Source organism: Rhincodon typus, chromosome 5 (assembly GCF_021869965.1).
Source record: "Rhincodon typus isolate 14 chromosome 5, sRhiTyp1.1, whole genome shotgun sequence".
Taxonomy (NCBI): Eukaryota; Metazoa; Chordata; class Chondrichthyes; order Orectolobiformes; family Rhincodontidae; genus Rhincodon; species Rhincodon typus.
This window is the reverse complement of record NC_063336.1, coordinates 86,631,155-86,651,182: the sequence shown is the minus strand read 5'-3', so window position 1 is coordinate 86,651,182 and position 20,028 is coordinate 86,631,155. Positions and strand designations below refer to the sequence as shown.

At 39.4% G+C, this 20,028-nt stretch overlaps 1 protein-coding gene across 1 annotated transcript in view; it reads left to right on the top strand.

Annotated features, from left to right (window-relative positions):
- LOC109917628 (signal-induced proliferation-associated 1-like protein 2) overlaps positions 1–20,028 on the top strand; it is a 401,246-nt gene that overhangs the window by 212,456 nt on the left and 168,762 nt on the right. Inside the window, exons 8-9 of the mRNA XM_048597090.1 lie at positions 4,130–4,287; positions 13,575–14,151. Coding sequence (XP_048453047.1) covers positions 4,130–4,287; positions 13,575–14,151 — 735 coding nt within the window. The remainder of the gene's footprint in view (positions 1–4,129; positions 4,288–13,574; positions 14,152–20,028) is intronic.

Sequence of the window (20,028 nt, the reverse complement as noted above, 5' to 3'; positions counted from 1 at the left end):
TTGGCCTGCTGTGTTCATCCAGCTCTACACCTTGTTAGCTCAGTTGTTATATGGGTTTAGAAATCTACAAATAATGGGGAATGGTGATGTGGGCTTGAATCTATAGAAGAAAGAAGGCATAAAACAAAAATTTGGGCAAATGTATGGTGTGTGGAGATACCACAAGAATATGAGCCTGTGGTATTAGCAAAGGAGGTATATTCAAGCACCTTTGTCATGGGCCAGTCTTTACAAAAATACTGTAAATGCTAGTAGTAGTTCATGGACGTCTGGCTCCTTGCCTTTCCCCACCTCTGTGGTGTGATGCCCCTCAAGCTATATATATCAAATTGTTTCTTTCCAATAGAGAGAGAAGTTAATAGTTTTTTTGTTTATGGCTAATTACCTTACTTAGAGTTTGAGAACAAAAGCAACAGGTTATGAGTTTGAGGCATGTAGTCAGAGAATGTAAAGAGAAGTGTAATATAGCAAAATACTGCTGGGTATATTCACCAGAAATGAACCTAAATTGATAGTGAATTCAGCCCTGCGCAGAATTAGTTTTAAAGCATTTTTCCTGTGGCATCTTATAACCTCATAGGTGCACGTTCACCAAATAGCTCAGGACCATGGAGAAAAGGGTAGACAAGTCCCCAGGGTCTGACGGGATATACCCAGAATACTGAACGAGTCAAAGGAGGTAATTGCTGGGGCCTTGAGGGAAATCTTTGTATCCTCACTGGCTACAGGGGATGTCCCAGAGGATTGGAGAGTGGCCAATGTTGTTCCTTTGTTTAAGAAGGGTGGCAGGGATAATCCAGCTAATTACAGGCCAGTGAGCCTTACATCAGTGGTAGGGAGATTATTGGAGAGGATTCTTTGAGATAGATTTATCCCACTTGGAAATAAGTGGGCATATTAGTGAGAGACAACATGGTTTTGTGACAGGGAGGTCGTGTCTCACTAACTTGGTTGAGTTTTTTGAGGAAGTGACGAAGATGATCGATGAGGGTAGGGCAGTGGATATTGTCTACATGGACTTCAGTAAGGCCTATGACAAGGTCCCTCATGGCAGGCTGATACAGAAGGTAAAGTCGCACGGGGTCGGAGGTGAGCTTGCAAGATGGATTAAAAACTGGCTCAGTCAGAGAAGATGGAGGGTAGCAGTGGAAGGGTGCATTTCTGAATGGAGGGCTGTGACTAGTGGCATTTCTCAGGGATCACTGTTGAGACCTTTGCTGTTTGTAATATATATATAAATGATTTGGAGGAAAATGTAACTGGTCTGATTAGTAAGTTTGCTGATGACACAAAGGTTGGTGGAATTCTGGATAGCGATGAGGACCGTCAAAGGATACACCTGGATATAGATCGGTTGGTGACTTGGGCAGTGAGATGGCAGATGGAGTTTAATTCGGAAAAATGTGAGGTAATGCATTTTGGAAGGTCTAATCCAGATGGAAGGTTTACGGTAAATGGTGGAACTCTTAAGAGTATTGATAAGCAGAGGGATCTGGGTGTACAGGTACACAGGTCACTGAAAATGGCAACGCAGGTGGAGGAAGTTGTCAACAAGGCATACAGCACACTTGCCTTCATCGGCCGGGGCATTGAGTTTAAAAATTGGCAGGTAATGTTGCAGCTTTATAGAACCTTAGTTAGGCCACATATGGAATATTGAGTTCAGTCCTGGTCGCCACACTACCAGGAGGATGTGGTGGCTTTGGAGAGGGTACAGACGAGATTTACCAGGATGTTGCCTGGTATGGAGGGCATTAGCTATGAGGAGAGGTTGGAGAAACTTTGGTTGCTCTCACTGGAACTACGGAGGTTGAGGGGCAACCTGATAGAGGTCTACAAGATTATGAAGGGTATGGACAGAGTGGACAGTCAGAAGCTTTTTCCCGGGGTGGAGGTATCAGTAACTAGGAGCTGTAGGTTTAAGGTGGGAGGGGCAAAGTTTTAAAGGTGATGTACAAAGCAAGTTTTTTTACACAGAGGGTGTTGGGTGCCTGGAACTCGCTGCCGGGGGAGGTAGTGGAAGCAGATACGATAGTGACTTTTAAAGGGCGTCTTGACAAATACATGAATAGGACAGGAATAGAGGGATACGGTCTCCGGAAGGGTAAGGGGTTTTAGTTGTGATGGGCAGCATGTCAGTGCAGGCTTGGAGGGCCGAAGGGCCTGTTCCAGTGCTGTAATTTTGTTCTTTGTTCTTGTTCTTAAAAACACAAAGATATGGGTAATGGAAGAAATAAACAACGATACCGTCCTCCTGGAGTAAAGCTAATTTATCTGAATGCAAACAAATGTAACCTGATATTCGCAACAGTTCAGTAAAACCTTTTTGAAGCCCATTTCTATTTCCACCCAAAATAATTTTCACCAATGAAAAGAAGAATAAGCCATTTTCTAACTGTTTTAGTTAGGGAGAAATGCCTGTATTTATAACATGTGGTTCATGTTAATTAAAGTGTGGATGTGTAGAACCTGCATGGCTTTGTGAAATATCAGGTTTACAGAGTGGCTCATAATTGGCTGGAAGTTCTTAAATTGTACATTTTAACCCAAATTTTCAGTTTTCTTTATTTGTTATCGACATCAAGTATTTCATTGAGAAGTTATCCAGGGATTTTATTAATGAAGCAGCTGGAGGGAGACTCATTTCCTCAAGGACAAAAATGCATCTTATATCACGGTGATTAGTTTAGAGGGGCTTTGCACAGACCCCAAGCAGATTTAGAAACAATAAAATTCTAACCATCTCTTAAGGATTGCAAGTTATGGCCTTCCATAGAGTCCTAACGTTTTGATCTTTTGTAATCTTGTGTATTTATGTATAGTGATCTGTTAACTAAGTACCACAACTTATCCCATGAGGATGTGGTACCAAAGGCAAAAAAAATGTCTTAAAACTCAATCTGCCACAGGAATAACTTCACTACCAACTTAGGTCAGACCTCATTCAGTGTACCTGTGTATTCCTCCTTGGAAGCATTAGGCTGCAGATGGTTATACAATTGACTGAGTTAAAATTAGATATGAAACAGCATGAATTTATTCAGAAAAGTTGCTGCAGAGTTGGTGTGTATCCATGCTATAGCTTAATTGTTGATTAATCAGGATTTGAAAGGTGTGAACTTGTAAAAGATGTAAGCTGAGGCTCCAAATTACTGCAAAAGCACAATTAATATATTGCTTTTAACGAGCGTGGGCAAGCAAAATCATGACCAATACCATGATAGAACAAGTAGAACAAGTATTTTTGCGTAAGATTTACATCTGGACTTTTCCAAACTCGATTTGGTAGTTTGCAGCATATCATTTCATCCAAAAGCTGAAAAAATGGATCAACTAAATTTCTTTGGTGGTGGCTGAAAATTTTATGGTAAATTTTCATACTTGTAACTTGTGCAATATTTAAGTGAACACTTTTCAAAGATGATTTGTCTTGCTGACATATTGTTTCTAGGACCCCCACCCCAGTTTAGCTGTTACTATAGGCCACATTACAGAACAGACCATTTCCTGGGTTTAAGAACTAGTTGTAGAATAAAATGTTTGAAGAGACTGAGTTTCAACCACTTAATCTCTTAAAAGGCTGAAGTTGTCATATTCCCGTCCACTGTTACGTATAAATGTTCTTCAGTCGCTTCAGCACTCTGTTGAAAAGCATAATTAAAATGATGCAGCTGTTTGGAGTTGTCTTTCTGTAAAATACTTCCTTTTTATATGGAGTATCTTTTCCAGAAGTGTTAACTAAAAACTATGAAAAGCTGACTTCTTTAAAAATGCTGATGATGCAAATCAACAACATAACCTAAAAACCAGCACAATAGACTGAACCAGAGAAGGTAGAGGGGTTTGGGTTAACACCTCGACCCCGAAAGATGGCACATTGGAGTCTCAAATGATCCAATAATCTTTACCAATACATTTGCTGCTTCTGTTTTACTAGTTGGAAAGAAATGTGTCTAAAATTAGAGAAATTGATTTATTTACATGTGAAAATAATGATCTAATTTTAAGCATTAATCACAGTTGGAAAGTTTTGGAGAGGGTTTTAACTGGATTGCAATAGTTAGAAACAGCACTAAATCTGTGCTGTTCAAACTTGGCTAACTAGATTTCTGTTTCTATACTCCCCTAGCTCTTAAGGAAGAGACACATAGGAAATGACATAGTCACAATTGTCTTTCAAGAGCCCGGAGCACTTCCTTTCACTCCCAGAAACATCAGATCCCACTTTCAACATGTTTTTGTCATTGTCAGAGTTCATAATCCATGCACAGAGAATGTCTGCTACAGGTAAGCACTCAACATCCACATAGTTACTTTTGGTTTTATTACTGAAGTGCTTTTGACCTCCTCTTTCACCTTATGTATTTTTCCTAAATGGAGCTTTTCTCCTGCTCATCGTTTTTGAAGTTGCAAATATCGGGTATGTATTTAGCTGAAAATGCTGCTTTACAATCAGCTGACCCCTCAAGAAATTAGCTTTGTCATTTCTAAATGATTGCAAGATCTTCATTTCATCAAGTGATTCTTTTGAGTATGATCATGGTGCTTTGCTTTTCAGCCATGAGCAAAATGATCTTGACTGCAGACTTCTCTACATCTATCATCATTACTCTTTCATATTTTGTTGAACTGATGAGCCACATCTTATTTATCTAAAATGATAGATGCTGTCTTTATGGTTTTTGTTTCTTGCTCAGCAGAGGTTTATCAATCAAGTTAGCCCAACCAGTAATTAGCATTGCCTTATGAGAATATGGGTGTTTCAACCGTATTTGGAATTGAACAATTCACTATTGATTCATACTTTCAAGATAGATAGAAAGATAGTTCTGTGAACTATTTTGATCTCCATATTTTATATATATATCTATGTAAGGATTGGAGCAGTGCAAAACTAATTTGACCAGCACGAAGAGGAGTTATGTATTGGAACACATTAACAGGCTATTTTTTTTTTCTCTCTGGCAGGAGAAAGCCAAGAGATGACGTGATAGAGGTTTGATAGGATTGACACACAGAAGATGTTTCCATGTATGGGGAAACCAAAACTGGGGGCCTTGAATAAAATGTTTATTAATAGGTTCAGTAGGGAATTCAGGGGAAACTTCTCTACTTAAAGTAGTGAGAACATGGATCACAAGAAGGGGTAGTTGAGAGGTATGGTTGAATCTGAGGGGTAGTTAGATATACAAATCAGGGAGTGATGTGTTGATAAAGCCCGTTGAATCAATCGGCCTGTTGTTGTATTACAAATATTATGCAAAGTAATTTCGCTATTAGGTGTCCAATATTTCACTAATAGCATGAGCTAATAGCATGTCCTTTTTTTTCAAGTTGACCAACACTGGTCTACATCGTGGTCGGACATACTTGAGTGATAAATCAAATAAACGTCTTGCAGAGAATAATTTAATAGTTTCTAAAGTAAAATGCATACCACTGGTAGGTGCAGGATTATACCATATCTGGGAGGTCTTGTATTGCACTGGGTAGCATCTCTACCCCAGGACTTGATGACCAAAAATGATGCATTCATAAAATGGCCAAACAGGTTGATTATCAACCTGCACATCTTTCCAACATTCAGCAATGGCAAGCAGTAAGAGTGAGAGAGATTCCTGTTCAGCCATTTGATGGAAAGAGAATTGCCATCTTTGCTATTACTATCCAAAACTCCGTATAGAAATACATGATGGCACAGCAACATGCGCTCCCTGGACAAACACAGTAGAAACAATAGATTTCAAATAGCAAAGGACGTAGAACAGCTCCAAACAGCCAGACACAAAGAAGATAAAGGAAGTAGATTCCATGAAACAGAATAAACTTTCCAAGTGGGTGGACTAGAAGAAAATAGTATGAATGGAGTACAAGTAATTCAAGACGACTGGAATATTCTAGGAAGAAATAAGTAAGGTATGTACCAACAGAAAGATCAGTATAACAGTTAATTTTAGTAGGTGCTGAAAGATTAATGCTTGTAGGTGCTGAGCAGGATGCCCATGATTGGTGCTGTTCTTCTGGTCAATTCAAATGATCTGATTTGGGAAACTCAATGTAAGTTTGCTAAATTCACAGATGAGTTTCGTCTTAATAGAAGAATGCTGGAGTAGCGTAGGCATTGGAAGAGGCTTATGGTAATATTTGCCAGTAAACAATGGTAGTTGACTTTTAATACAGATGTAAAATAAAACCTGTGCACTTGGAAGAGCTGAAGCAATGAGTATGCTTAATAGTATTTCATATAGTGTTGAATGAACCTAGCTATCAAGTGAAAGAACTTTGAAAATACAACTCGGCTGAGCTATAGCCATATCTAATCCATCTAGGGCAAAAATCAGCTGTTTAGCTTCATATTGTCAGCAAAATATAAAGTAAATTTACTGATCCCATGAACTTGTGAATTGTAGTTAGTAATAAGGTGACTAGATTTTTAACCTACAGTCCTGTACAACAGTAAACTTGCTCATCCAAGGTTGATGCTCTAGCCAGTTGATCTTAACCATAAGAGTCCTAAAAATGATGCATAGAAGAACGACTAAGCTGATCCATAGAAACAAAATCCTGAGTATTGAAAAGTGATAATTGATAGAGAACTGGACAGTTTAGTCTTCGAACAGTTTCAAATTGAGTCATGACTGCAGAAAGGACAATGTGGGTACCAAATAATGACAGACAAGATTAGGACTTATGTGATTTGTATTTCTTGATGTTGAGAGTGATCAATATCTGACTTGGCTTTCTCAATACAGTCAGCAAAGCAAACTTCATGGAGTAGCTCAAAAGGTATTTAGATGCTCTGATGGTGGGGACTCTTAGTTTCTATAATGGATGTGTTTTATTGGCCAAATGGCCTCCCTGCTCTGTACCTATTACTGATCTTGGAGCAATATACTATAGAGAGAGTTTTTCTCTTTGTGCTGTATGCAATGAAATTCTAAGCCTATTTCAGATTTTACAATTTTACAAGTAGTGCAGAGAAAAATGTTCTCCTCCACTACTGCTATGAGGAACTGAGTGTCAATTTAGACTTAATTTCATGATACTTCGCATGTATACATGACGTCCAGTTTGATCAGGGTGCTGAAGGTGTAATTAATTCCCTTTATCTATATTCTACTAACCCATATCTTACTTCCTTGCTTAGAGATGAATCTCACCCAACTGAAACCTATTAACTTTGTTGCAAAGCATTTCTTTTATCTTTGTTTTCAATGGCAATTGATTTTGTGCTAAATTAAATGGTCTTTAAAACTAATGTCTCCACTTCTGAAAGAGTACAGTCCATTTAGAATGAGCCATTATTCATTTTGCAGTAACAACATAACATCACTGCTAATGGTGAAAATGTGGTTTGGTTATGTGTTCTGAGTGGATGCATTACCAAAAGTTAAATCTAACAATATTTGTGGCTTTCCTGGAAATGTCTGTGATTCTGTCTTGAAGTGGCCATCTTATTGACCTTGATTGGTTATCATTTGTCAGCCAATACGATGGTAGGTTTAATTGTGATTTTAACAGTTTTTTAAAGTCCAAATATCTTTTTTTCTGAAACTGCATCCATTTACTTGTTAAAATTTAGCATAATTTTGTTGGCAGGCTTTCTATTTTTCGTAAGCTAGAACAGGGATTTTAAAATATTTTATGTGCATAAATGTTTCTTGGGAGTTAAGCTGAGAGGAAAGTATTTGTGACTCCCCATAATCTTTTCACCATCTACAAGGCTTATTTCAGGAGCATGATGAAGTTCTTATTCTTCAACAACACTCAAATAGCTCATCACCATCCAGAACAAAACAACCTTCTTGACTGACACTGATCCCACCACCTTAAACATTGACTACATGCACCATCTGTAGTGTGTACCCTTTCCAAAATGCACTTCAAGCATGTTACTAAGGTGGCACTTCCTGAAACTAAGATCTCTACCACTTAAAAAGGTAACTGCAGCATGTTTATGGAAGCACCCCCACTTCTAAGTTCCATTCCAAGTTACACACCATCCTGTCTTGGACAAAATCCTGGAAAGCTGCACCAGACAATATTGGTCCTTTCAACACATGGACTACAGCAATTCAAGGAAGCAGTGAATTACCAATTCAATGGCAACTAGGGATAACCAATAAGCACTGACACCCAAATCCCATCAATGATTTAGGGAATAAAAGAGCTTAGCTATGACACACTATGTGGCTGAATATCTTATTTAATACTTGCAGTCAGGCTTGGTCATGAAATAGGAATTCTGGGGAGGTAGCAGATTTGTGACTGCCAGACTTGATGCCTTTGGAAAACGGGAAAACTAATGAGAAAATACTGTAGGTAGGAAATTTTAAAAAGCAAAGAAAACAGATGAAGTTTGATCAGAGAATCTGATAAATCAGTATCACCAATTAATCTTTTATTTCTATGTTGTTTATAATAGAGAAATTAGAGTATCTCGATACCTGGGCGAGTAGGTCTGGGTTTAAGTCCTACCTGCCTTTGAGGTGTGTTATGACATGTCCAAATAGATTGATGAAAATAACTACAGTACAGACATTTTCTCCTGTACTCATATTGTCGTTGGATGAATTTGGAGAGTTGTTTTTTTAAGTAAATAGCTGTTCTTAAATTAACACCATAGCAATATTTCATGTAAGAAATAGAATGTGTGATGGGGCCTGCAATTTATTGGGTGCCCATCTGGCTTTGCCATTGGTTGCATTGTGAAACTAGACTGCCAGCAAGATCTGGATGAGATGAATGTGGAGTTGATAACTAATAATAATAGTTTTTTAAAAAATTGTTCAAATGCTGTCAACTAGACTCTTAAATGGAAGGAGTAGGATTGTGATTGGATCCATTTGTTAAGGCAAATGGTAATCTTAGACTCAGGCAGAACTGAACTGTAAATGGATAAAAAAATCGGAGTTCCAGTAAGTTTGCAATTGTAATGAAAGACTAAGGCAAAAAAAAAATCCCAATCAAATGGAGCACAGTTGTGGGAAGAGCTCCAGAAAGCATTAAGTGAGAAACAGTAAAAGAAAATATTGAGGAGAAAATAACATCAAGCATTATACCTTTACATGGAGATCATTTTTATTTTGAAATCTCCAAAAGTCATTGTAAGTTATACAATAGACAGTGCTGAGCAATTCCAAAACCAATAGATCAGATCTAAGCTCTGCAATCCTGTCACATTCAGTTGTGAATGGTAGTGGACAATTAAACAACTGGCTAGAGGTGTAGGCTCCACAAATATCCTCATGCTCAATGAAGGGAGAGCACACTACAGCAGTGAAAAAGACAAATCTTTTTGTCTTTGACGTATTTATATCCATCTTCAACCAGAGGTGCCGAGTGGATAAACCATTTCAGCCTCCACCTGAAACACCAGGATGTGAGTTTTGAGCCAATTTGATTCACTCCACATGATTAAAGAAAAGGCTGAAGACACTGGACACTGCAAAGGTTGTTGGCCCTGACAAGATTTGGCAGCAGTACTGACGATTTGTATTCCATAACTTAGCCTTACCAAGCTTTCCCCATATAGCTATGTCAGACTTGGGTCGATGGGCTGGAAAATGGCAGATACAGTTCAATCTAGATAAATGCAAGGTATTACATTTTGGAACAACAAACAGGGGCAGGATTTATACAATTAATGGCAAGACCTTGAGTAGTGTTGTAGAACAGAGGCACCTAGGAGTTCAGGTACATAATTCTTTGAAGTTTCCGTCATACAGTTCTGGTTGCCGAGTTATAGGTAGGATATTATTAAGCTGGAGAGGGTTCAGAAGAGATTTACCAGGATGTTGCTGGGTACGGAAGGTTTGAGTTATGAAGTAAGGCTGGATAGGCTGGGACTTCTTTCACTGGAGCATAGGAGTTTAAGCCTTATAGAGATTTATAAAATTATGAAGGGTGCAGATAGCACTAATGGTAGATGTCATTTCCCTACGATGGGGGATTTCAAGACTCGGGGGCACATTTATAAGGTGAAAGGAGAGAGATTTCAAAAAAGACATGAGGCAATTTTTTTACACAGAGGGTGGTTTGCGTGTGGAATGAACTTCCTGAGGAGGTGGTGGATGTGGGCACAATTATGTTTAAAAGTACATGAATAGGAAAAGTTTGGAGGGATATGGGCCAGGAGCAGGCAAGTAGGACGAGTTTAGTTTGGGATTATGTTCAACGTAGACTGGTTGGACTGAAGGGTCTGTTTCTGTGCTGTATGACTCTAAAACGTGTACCTGAAAGTGTGGAAAAATGCCCAGGTATGCCTGGTGTCCAAACAGCAGGACAGTTCCAACCCAGCCTGTTAGCACCATGTTATCTAATTTTGATCATCAGCAAAGTAATTGAGGGCATCATCAATAATGCCATCAAGCAGTACTCGCTCAGGAATAATCTGCTCGTTGACGCTGTTTGTGTTTCACCAGGGCCATTCACTTGCTGTTCTCGTTACAGCCTTGGCCCAAACATGGACAAAAGAGTTGAACTCCAGAGGCAAGGTCAAAGTGACTGACCTTAAATTTAAGATAGTATTTGACCAAGTATAGTAAAAGGAGCCCTAGCAAAACTGTAGTCAATGGAATTGGGTAAAATCTCGCTGATTGGAGTAATACTTAGAGAAAAGGAAGATGGTTGTGTTGTTGGAGGTAAATAATCTGAATCACCAGACATTCCTGCAGGTGTTCCCCAGAGTAGTTTCCTTATCCCAACCATCTTAGCTACTTCACCAATAACCTTCCATCCATTATGAGGTCAAAAGTAGAGATATTCACTGAGGGTTGTATGATGATTAACACCAGTTGTGACTCCTCAGATACTGAAGCAGTCCGTGTTCACAATGAGCAAGGCCTGGACAATACCCAGGCTTAGGCTGATATGTGCCAGACAATGACCATCTCTAACAAGAGGGAATCTAACCACCGCCCCTTGAAATTCAGTAGCATTATCATTGCTGAAACCCTAACTATTAACATTCTGGATGTTATCATTGACTAGAAACTAAACTGGACTAAGCCTCTCTAAATACTGTGACTGGGAGGATACATCAGATGCTAGGATTTCTGCAGTGAATAACTCACATCCTGTCTTCCCAATGCATGTCTGCCTGCTATAAGGCACATACAGGAGTGTGATGCTTGCCTGGCTAAGGGCAATAACACTAAAGAAGCTTGAGATTATCCAGGATAACAGTCCATCCACAACCTTCCAAAAGTCACACTATCCATCACTAATGCTCAATGACAGCAATGTGTACAAGATGCACTGCAGTAACACAGCAAGGCACCTCTGGCAGAACCTTCCAAAATGCAATTGCGACCATTGCAAAGGACTAAGGAAGCAGATGCATAGTGCCATAACTCACTGGAGTAGTACGTTGGAAATTAAGCCTCACTATTCCCAGAGTTGTCACAATTGTGAACATTTAACTAAACTGCCAAGTTAACCAATTTTATCTAAACGTTTAATTGAGATGAAAAAAATGTGTACATCAGATATTGTTTATTAAGAAAGAAAAATAACTATTTACAGTAACCAAACTTCTTAACCAATGGAAAAAAGACAAGTTGAATTGCTAATCTATAACTCTAACTTAAACTCTACTCTTTCTCAGAATTCCTGAACACATACAGATACTAATAGATACTGAAAGAGACAAGACAAGACACGCACTATTGGTGGGAGGAAATTAAGTCAGAACTGCACTTCTGAGACCAGTCCAAATCACAAACGTTTATGAGTTGTTTTCTTTAGGACCTTTCAATTCCTTTTAACGCTTTGCTGATAGCACAAGTTTGTGGATACACTGATTGTCAATCTTGCATTCAGTGGTTGAGGATTTGACTTTTCAGTGCCTCTGAACATAGAACGTAGAACATAGAACATTACAGCGCTGTACAGGCCCTTCGGCCCTCGATGTTGCGCCGACCTGTGAAACCAATCTGAAGCCCATCTAACCTAAACTATTCCATTATCATCCATATGTTTATCCAATGACCATTTAAATGCCCTTAAAGTTGGCGAGTCTACTATTTTTGCAGGCAGGGCATTTGTTTCCATTTTTCCATTCACAGGGAATTTGTAGACGGAGTATTTGAGAAAGTTGAGTATTTAACTACTAAGGATTTTCTTTCTAACAGCACAGTGGGTGTATCTACACTCTAAGGACTGCAGCGGTTCAAGAAGCCAGCACACAAACACCTTCTCCAAAGCAATTCGGATTGGGCAATAAATACTGGCTTACATCCCATAAAATCATTTTTTAAAAAAGAGTAATTTTAAGAAACAAAAATTAATTGATAATGAGCATATTAATGGCGTGTGGAGCTGTGTTACAAAATATTGGGGCCAATTTGCCATGGAAACACTGTCAACGTTTTTACATGCACTTTGTAGTCTGGAGGTAATGGGTAATGATGGTACAGGCTCCAGCTTTCTTTCCATCACATTCCTGACAGGAATCTCTCCTACTTTTCCTTAGAGTGTGTTGGAATGATTTGTAATTTGGTAATCAACCTATTTGGCCACATTATGAATGCACCTTCTCATTGTGTAGGGTGACATATTGGTATGGAAAGTAGATTGTCTATATAACAGGAAAGAGAAGGTAAAAATTAAAGGGTTTTTCACTAGTTGGCAAAATGCAACATGGTATTCAACAGCAAACAATGCTAAGGCCTAAATATTTTACAACTTACATAAATGGCTCAGATGAAGGGACCTAAGGAATGGTTGGTAAATTTGCTGATGATGCAAAGTTAGATAAATGAAGAGGGCAAAAGGCACCTACAAAGGGATATGGATAAGCTAAGTGAGTAGGCAAAAATCTGATAAATGGAATATAATGTGAGTAGATATGGAATCGTCTATTTTGATAGGAAGAATACAAAAGAAGCATTTTATCTAAATGGTAAGAGATTGGAAAACTCTTGAGATACAGAGAGATCTGTGTCCTTGTCCATGAGTCATAAAAAGATTAGATGGCAGGTACAGTAAGGTTGTAGGAAAACTAACAGAATATTATTATTTAATGCAAGAGGAATTGAAAGTGAGAAAAAGGGAGGTTATGCTTCAGCTACACAGGACATTGGTCAGATGACATCTGGAGTACTGGTATCCTTATTTATGGAAGGATGTAAATGCATTAAAAACAGTTCAGGAAAGTTTTTACTAGACTAATACTTGGAATAGGCGGGTCGTATTATGAGAAATGTTGGGACAAGTTAGGCCCGTGTTCATAAGCATATAGAAGACTGAAACACACAATCCTGAGAGATCATGACAGGGTGCATGTGGAAGGAATATGTTTGCTTGTAGGAAACTCTAGAACTACGAGTCACAGTTCAAAAATAAGTTTAAGAGTGATATGAAAAAAATATTTTCTGAGTCTTTGGAATGCTTTTCCCCAAAAGGTGGTGAATGGTGATTGAAATACTTTCCAAGTCTGCTCCTCCATAAATTTCTATGCATTATGTCAGTTATGCTTTTATTCTATGCTCTTTTTCTGTGACAAACTGTACCTACTGTAGTTAGTATTTATATTTAAAAATCTAATGTGGTATCTCTTTTAACACATACAGTGTGGCTGTATCCAGGTCTAAAGATGTACCTCCATTTGGCCCACCTATTCCCAAAGGAGTCACCTTTCCAAAGTCAGCAGTATTCAGGGACTTTCTTCTTGCCAAAGTTATCAATGCAGAAAATGCAGCACACAAATCTGACAAGTTCCGGGCAATGGCTACCAGGACAAGGCAGGAGTACTTGAAAGATTTGGCAGAAAACTTTGTTACCACAGCTACAGTTGACTCTTCGGTGAAATTCAGTTTCATCACCCTTGGGGCAAAGAAAAAGGAGAAATCAAAGCCCCGGAAGGATGCGCAGCTGTACAGCTTTGGAGCTATTGTGTGGAATGTCATTGCTCGGGACTTTGGCCAGTCTAATGATATTGAATGTATTGTCGGAATCTCAAATGAATTCATCGTTCTTGTAGAGCAAGACTCCAAAAATGTGGTGTTTAATTGCTCATGCAGGGATGTCATTGGCTGGACCTCTGGTTTAATGACCATAAAGATTTTTTATGAAAGAGGAGAATGCGTCCTGCTGTCTGCTATGGAAAGCTGTGCAGATGATATCAGAGAAATTGTACAGAGACTTGAGGTAAAGCAAACTATTTTCGTTACTATTAATCTTGGTATGATTAACTCATGTGATAGTTTGTATCCTAATTCTGTGCCAGCCGTGGTTCGCTTTCCTCTTGTGATATTCTGAATGCTAAGGTATGATTCAATTTATAAACAAGTAATTAGCTGTTTCATAGAAATTCTAAGATTGTTATTAATCTCTAGAATATTATTTATTTGGATCATTACTTTGCTTCTAGTATTTTTTAATGAATCTTGGAAAATGGACTTCAGGGAAAGGCCAGTTGCTACTTAGTGGATTAGATAATGTTACACAGTCTTTACTATGGTAGCATTTACAACATAAATTCACATTAATTACAAATAACTAATTTTCACAGGTGATGATTACAGTCATTATATGGCCTGTTGATCTTTGTGTCCTAAAATCTTTCTCTTTGTTGCTTTAACTACTGTTAAAATGTACTTAGACATTTCCAGCATAGGAAGCCATTCAACCCAGTGTGTCCATGCTGAACAACAAAGATCTGACTGCACTAATCCTATTTTCCAGTTATTGGCCCGTACCCCTGGAGCCGATGACAATGCAAATGAATATCTAAATACTGCTTAAATGTTTCGAGAGCTTCTAACTCGAACAGCCTATCCAATCTTTTCTATAGCTCAGATCCACCAGCACTGGCAGCATCCTGATAAATCTTCGCTGCACCCTCTCTAGTGCAGTCACATCCTTTCTGTAATATAGTGACCAAAACTGCATGTAGTTATGACCTAATCAGTGTTTTATTTAGTTCCAGCGTAACTTCCTTTCTCGTGCATTCTATGCCTTGGCTAATAAAGGCAAGTACCCTTTATACCTTACTAGCCATCTTATCCATCTGCCCTGCTCCCTTCTTTCAGTAACAGAAGTCACACGACTCCAGGTTGTAGTCCAAAGGATTAATTGGAAATCCCAAGCTTTTGGAGCGTTGCTGCTTCTTCACCTGTTACTTCACCTGACGAAGGGGCAGCGCTCCAGAAACTTGTGATTTTAAATCTGTTGGACTATACCTGGTATCATGTGACTTCTGACTTTGTTCATCCCAATCCAACACCGGCACTTCCACATCATGGCATTCTTTCAATATGCACACCATATGCTCCCATACACTCTGGGCTAGCTATAGCAAACACTAACATTATTTCAGAGGTTGGACAACAGCCTGCCCAAAGAGCTTGATAAATGAATTTTTCCTAGTCCTTTTTGAGCTTTATGGAGGTAGTGGGAATGGAAAGGCGATATTAATTCATCTCTTCCTCCTTAAATCTAGCCATTTTTCTTATATCTTTGTATCATGGCATCTCCCTGTATTTCTTTTTCCCTCATGTCCAGCAATTTTAGAAAAAACACTAAGCAAAAATCAGCCAAAAGCTAATAAAAACATGCAACTGTTCAACAACTTAAATGATACTGAAGCAACCTTGGGAATTGGATTTATGCCACCACAAAGGTCCTGCCTGCTGAACCTTGCCCCTTGTTGGGTTAAACTCACCACCAATTGTCTCTGTCTAATGAGAGAGCAGCCCTATGGTCCTCTGAGACTGGCGAGTTTACCTATGTTCAGACTGCTCATTTACATTTAACAATCAGTCAGGGCTCTGAATAATCCTTAACATTGAGAGGCTGAAGCCTAAAAGTAAAAGCTCTACTGAAGATAATAAACTATTTGAAAAACAATTCAATGAGACATTTGGTCATGTGCGTTTAAAAGAAACCTTCTTAAATTGTTGTTAAAACTTATTTTAGATGTTAAAATTTTAGTTAAAAACAAAAATATCAAGTTGTAATTTTCAGAAAATATTTAGGATATACAAAGAAAGGGTTGTACAACAACATTTGGTGGCGACTGAGGGAACTGTGATAGATCAGTGATCAAACAAAAGTAGCAAGGGTAGTCATTAATGGAAGCAGTTCTGACTAGGTACTGGCTCCTAAATGGATTGTTTGAGCTGAATCAGGTTGGGAGAACTAGGCGCAGTTGAATCAGATAATGATAAAACATATATTCAGAAAGATTGACCTGTGAAAATATGGCCAGAATGAATAATACATATGAATTCTCTGTAAGGTGCCTGGGTGTGTTTCTGAGCTTGAGTTACAGAAAGTAGATGAGAGAAAACGGTTATCATTAATGTGTATGATTGCCTGCAGTGATTAAAGGGAAACTTCCCCAGACGTTTTCTAGTTTTTGAATGTTTTTTCTCTTAGTTTCTGCTTTTCCTTTTCAAAAAGGTGCCCTTTACTGAAGAGGACACAAATAGTGGGAAAGTGTAAATGAGTTCTGTGTGTAGACTCCTGCTATGTGTGTAATTTTTTACTAATTCATGGAATTAGGCATCACTGGCTAGGCCAGCCTTAATTACCCATCCCTAACTGCCTATTATAGATTAGGTACACCAACAGTTCTGCTAGAGTGGAGTTTGATCATTTTGACCCAGCAATAATGAAGGAATGGTAATCTAGGCCCAGGTTTTCTGATGGCCAGATGGTCATTTCTGCAATATAGATAGCAATCGCACATTGGGACTCTGAGGAATCCCCAACATTGCAGAGTCCAGGAGAAATGCCCAGGAAATTGAAGATTCTGATGGCTAATCCCCTAATCCTGCAATCCATCCAAAAATATCCATTTAAATTGGAGGGTTCTGCTGCAGTTAAGTAAATAGATATTAAGGAAAAGTTAGATTGTTAAAAGGTGAAGTATTAAAGTATATACACACACACGCCGTGAGGGAGCTGTGACCACCCCCACTCCTGATTACTGCCTAATGACCAGATGTCTCCCACCCACCCCAAGCACAATAGCACCTACCTGGGCCCCTGCTCCTTGTGCCCTGGAACCCCAGTACTCTGCCTACCTGGAAATCTACCCACCTGGCATTCTGCCCACTTGGCAGGTTCACTTTAGCCTCCCGGCACCCTGACCACACTTCCATAATTGCCCTTTCACAGGAGTTGCCAAAATAGCTACCTGTAATGCTAGAAGAACAAAGAACAAAGCAACTGACTGCTGTGAAAAAGAGAGCAATGTTTGCTTTGTTGAGGAATCCTCAGCATTGCAATGTTCTGAGGAAGGGTCACTGGACCCGAAATGTTAACTCTGATTTTTTCTTCACAGATGCTGCCAGACCTGCTGAGCTTTTCCAGCAACTTCTGTTTTTGTGCAATGTTTGCTTTCCCTGACTATCCTTCACTATGAGGCCCTGTCGCATTTGAAGTATGGCACTGTATTTCTGAAGGAGCCCTGATCGGAAACAGAGTTAAGCTTTCATGTCCATTACGACTCTCCAGAATTCCGTTTAAACTCGAAACATTGACTCTGATTGTCTCCGCACATGATGACAGACCTGCTGAGTTTCTCCAGCAGTTCTGCACTTTAGCCATTTCATGCTCAAGAAAATGTTGTAATCTCTTCTGATTTCTAATTTACTTTAATGGATTACTTTTAAAAGGCTGAGCTGCTACTTACTGAGGACTGACAATGAAACCAAATCAGAGGGTTTATGCAGTCAGCTGAGTACATCTCTGAATCTGAGTCTCAAACGTTGAATTCTTTTCTCCTATGTTTTCAAATTCAGTAATTGCAGTTTACACTTGGAATCTACTTTTAGTGTAGAAATGTCACAGTTCAACATTTTGGATGTTATACAACATCCTTAGATGCTTCATAGAGTCATAGAGTTGTGGAGCAGTACAGCATAGAAACAGACCCTTCAGTCCAACTCATCCTTGCCAACCAGATATCCTAAATTAATCTAGTCCCATTTACCAGCATTTGGCCCATATCCCTCTAAACCTTTTCTAATCCGATACCCATCCAGTTGCCTTTTAAATGTTGTAATTGTATCTGCCTCCACTACTTTCTTGGCCAGCTCATTCCATGCATACACCACCCTCTGTGTGGAAAATGTTGTCCCTCAGGTCCCTTTTAAATCTTTCCCCTCTCACCTCAAACCTATGCCCTCTGGTTTTGGACTCCCCCCAAACTGTGGAAAAGACCTTGTCTATTTACCCTATCTATGCCTCTCATGATTTTATAAACTTCTATAAGGTCACCCCTCAGCCTCTGACACTCCAGAGAAAATAGCCCCAACCTATTCAGCCTCTCTCTATAGCTCAAATCCTGTAACCCTGGCAATATCATTGTAAATCTTTTCTGAACCATTTCAAGTTTCACAACATCTGTCCTACAGGAGGGAGACCTGAATTGAGCACAGTATTCCAAAAGTGGCCTAACAAATATCCTGTACAGCTGCAATATAACCTCTCAACTCCTATACTCAATGCACTGACTAATAAAGCAAGCAAACCAAATACCTTCTTTACTATCCTGTCTACCTGCAACTCCACTTTCATTGAACTATGAAGCTGCACTCCAAGGTCTCTTTGTTCAACAACACTTCCCAGAATGTTACCATTAAGTGTACAAGTCCTTCCCTGATTTGCCTTTCCAAAATGCAGCACCTCACATTTATCTAAATTAAACTCCATCTGCCACTCCTCAGCCCATTGGCCCATCTGATCAAGGCCTCGTTGTACTCGGAGATAACCTTCTTGGCTGTCCACCACACCACCTATTTTGGTGTCATCTGCAAACTCACTAACCATACCTCCTATGTTCACATCATTTATAAATGACAAAAAGCAGTGGACCCAGCACCAATCCTTGTGCACACCACTGGTCATAGGCCTCCAGTCTGAAAAGTGACCCTCCACTACCAACCTCTGTCTCCTACCTTCAAGCCAGTTCTGCTTCCAAACGACTAGTTGCTGAGGCGATTTTAAAAATGCGGCTGCGCCCACAGGGTATCTTTACTGATAGATTTGAAGCATTAATGCTTTTGATCTTTCTTTAGCTTGTTCTATGTACTATGTTGCAAACCTCTCTAGTAAATGCAAGTAAATGTGCCACTTTTGAGCAATCAATTCAGCTGAAAAACAGGAATGCCATGGAATTGTTTGTCTCATTGAAGTGCACCATAGAAATCCAGACCATAAATTACACTGCTCGGATACTCTGTGCCCAGATCAATGTGCTTCTGGATGCCAAAGCCAAAGTTTCCCCCATTGCAGAAGTTACTCTTCAATTCATACTTCCATAGAATCCCTACAGTTTGGAAGCAGCCATTCAGTCCAACGAATCCACACAAACCCATTGAAGGGCATCCCACCCCCCCTACCCTATCTCTGTAACCTGCACATCTCTGACACTGGGGCACAATTTAGCATGGCCAATCCACTTAATCTGCACACCTTTGGACTATGGGAGGAAACTGAAGGAATCCCACGCAGTCAAGGGGAAAATGTGCAAAGTCCACACAGACAGTTCCCAAGGGTGGAATCAAACCCAAGTCCCTGGCACTGTGAGGTAGCAGTGCTAACCACTGAGCCACTGTGCCTCCCAGAGGTGGATATAAGGAAAGTGGCCATTGCCTGAGACAGAAAGGGAGAGGTTAGAATGGTGACCAGAAACTTGGTAAGAAGCATGGTTTTCCATGAAGAGGCAGAATGTTTATGAAGGGAAGTACAGATGATGGTACTGAAGTGGTTGAATGAGCAGCCACTGAAAGTAGGAGGGAAGGAGGTGGAGTAAGAGGCTAGGGTCAGAGGAACAAATCTTCAGTGAAGAGGACTTGTGGGATTGATTAAAAATTGTAGATGTAGGATAAAATAAAATCACGGATGGGCTTAAAAATCAAAAATTGGGAGTGGGAAATCAAGATTTAGCTGTGAAGTGCAGTGGATGAGCACACTTAATGCAAAGTAGAATATGTGCAGCAGAAGTTTTAAACAAGTTTCATCAGTGGAAAGGTCAGTGTTGAGGTAACCGAGTCTAGAGAAGATTTTGGCTGT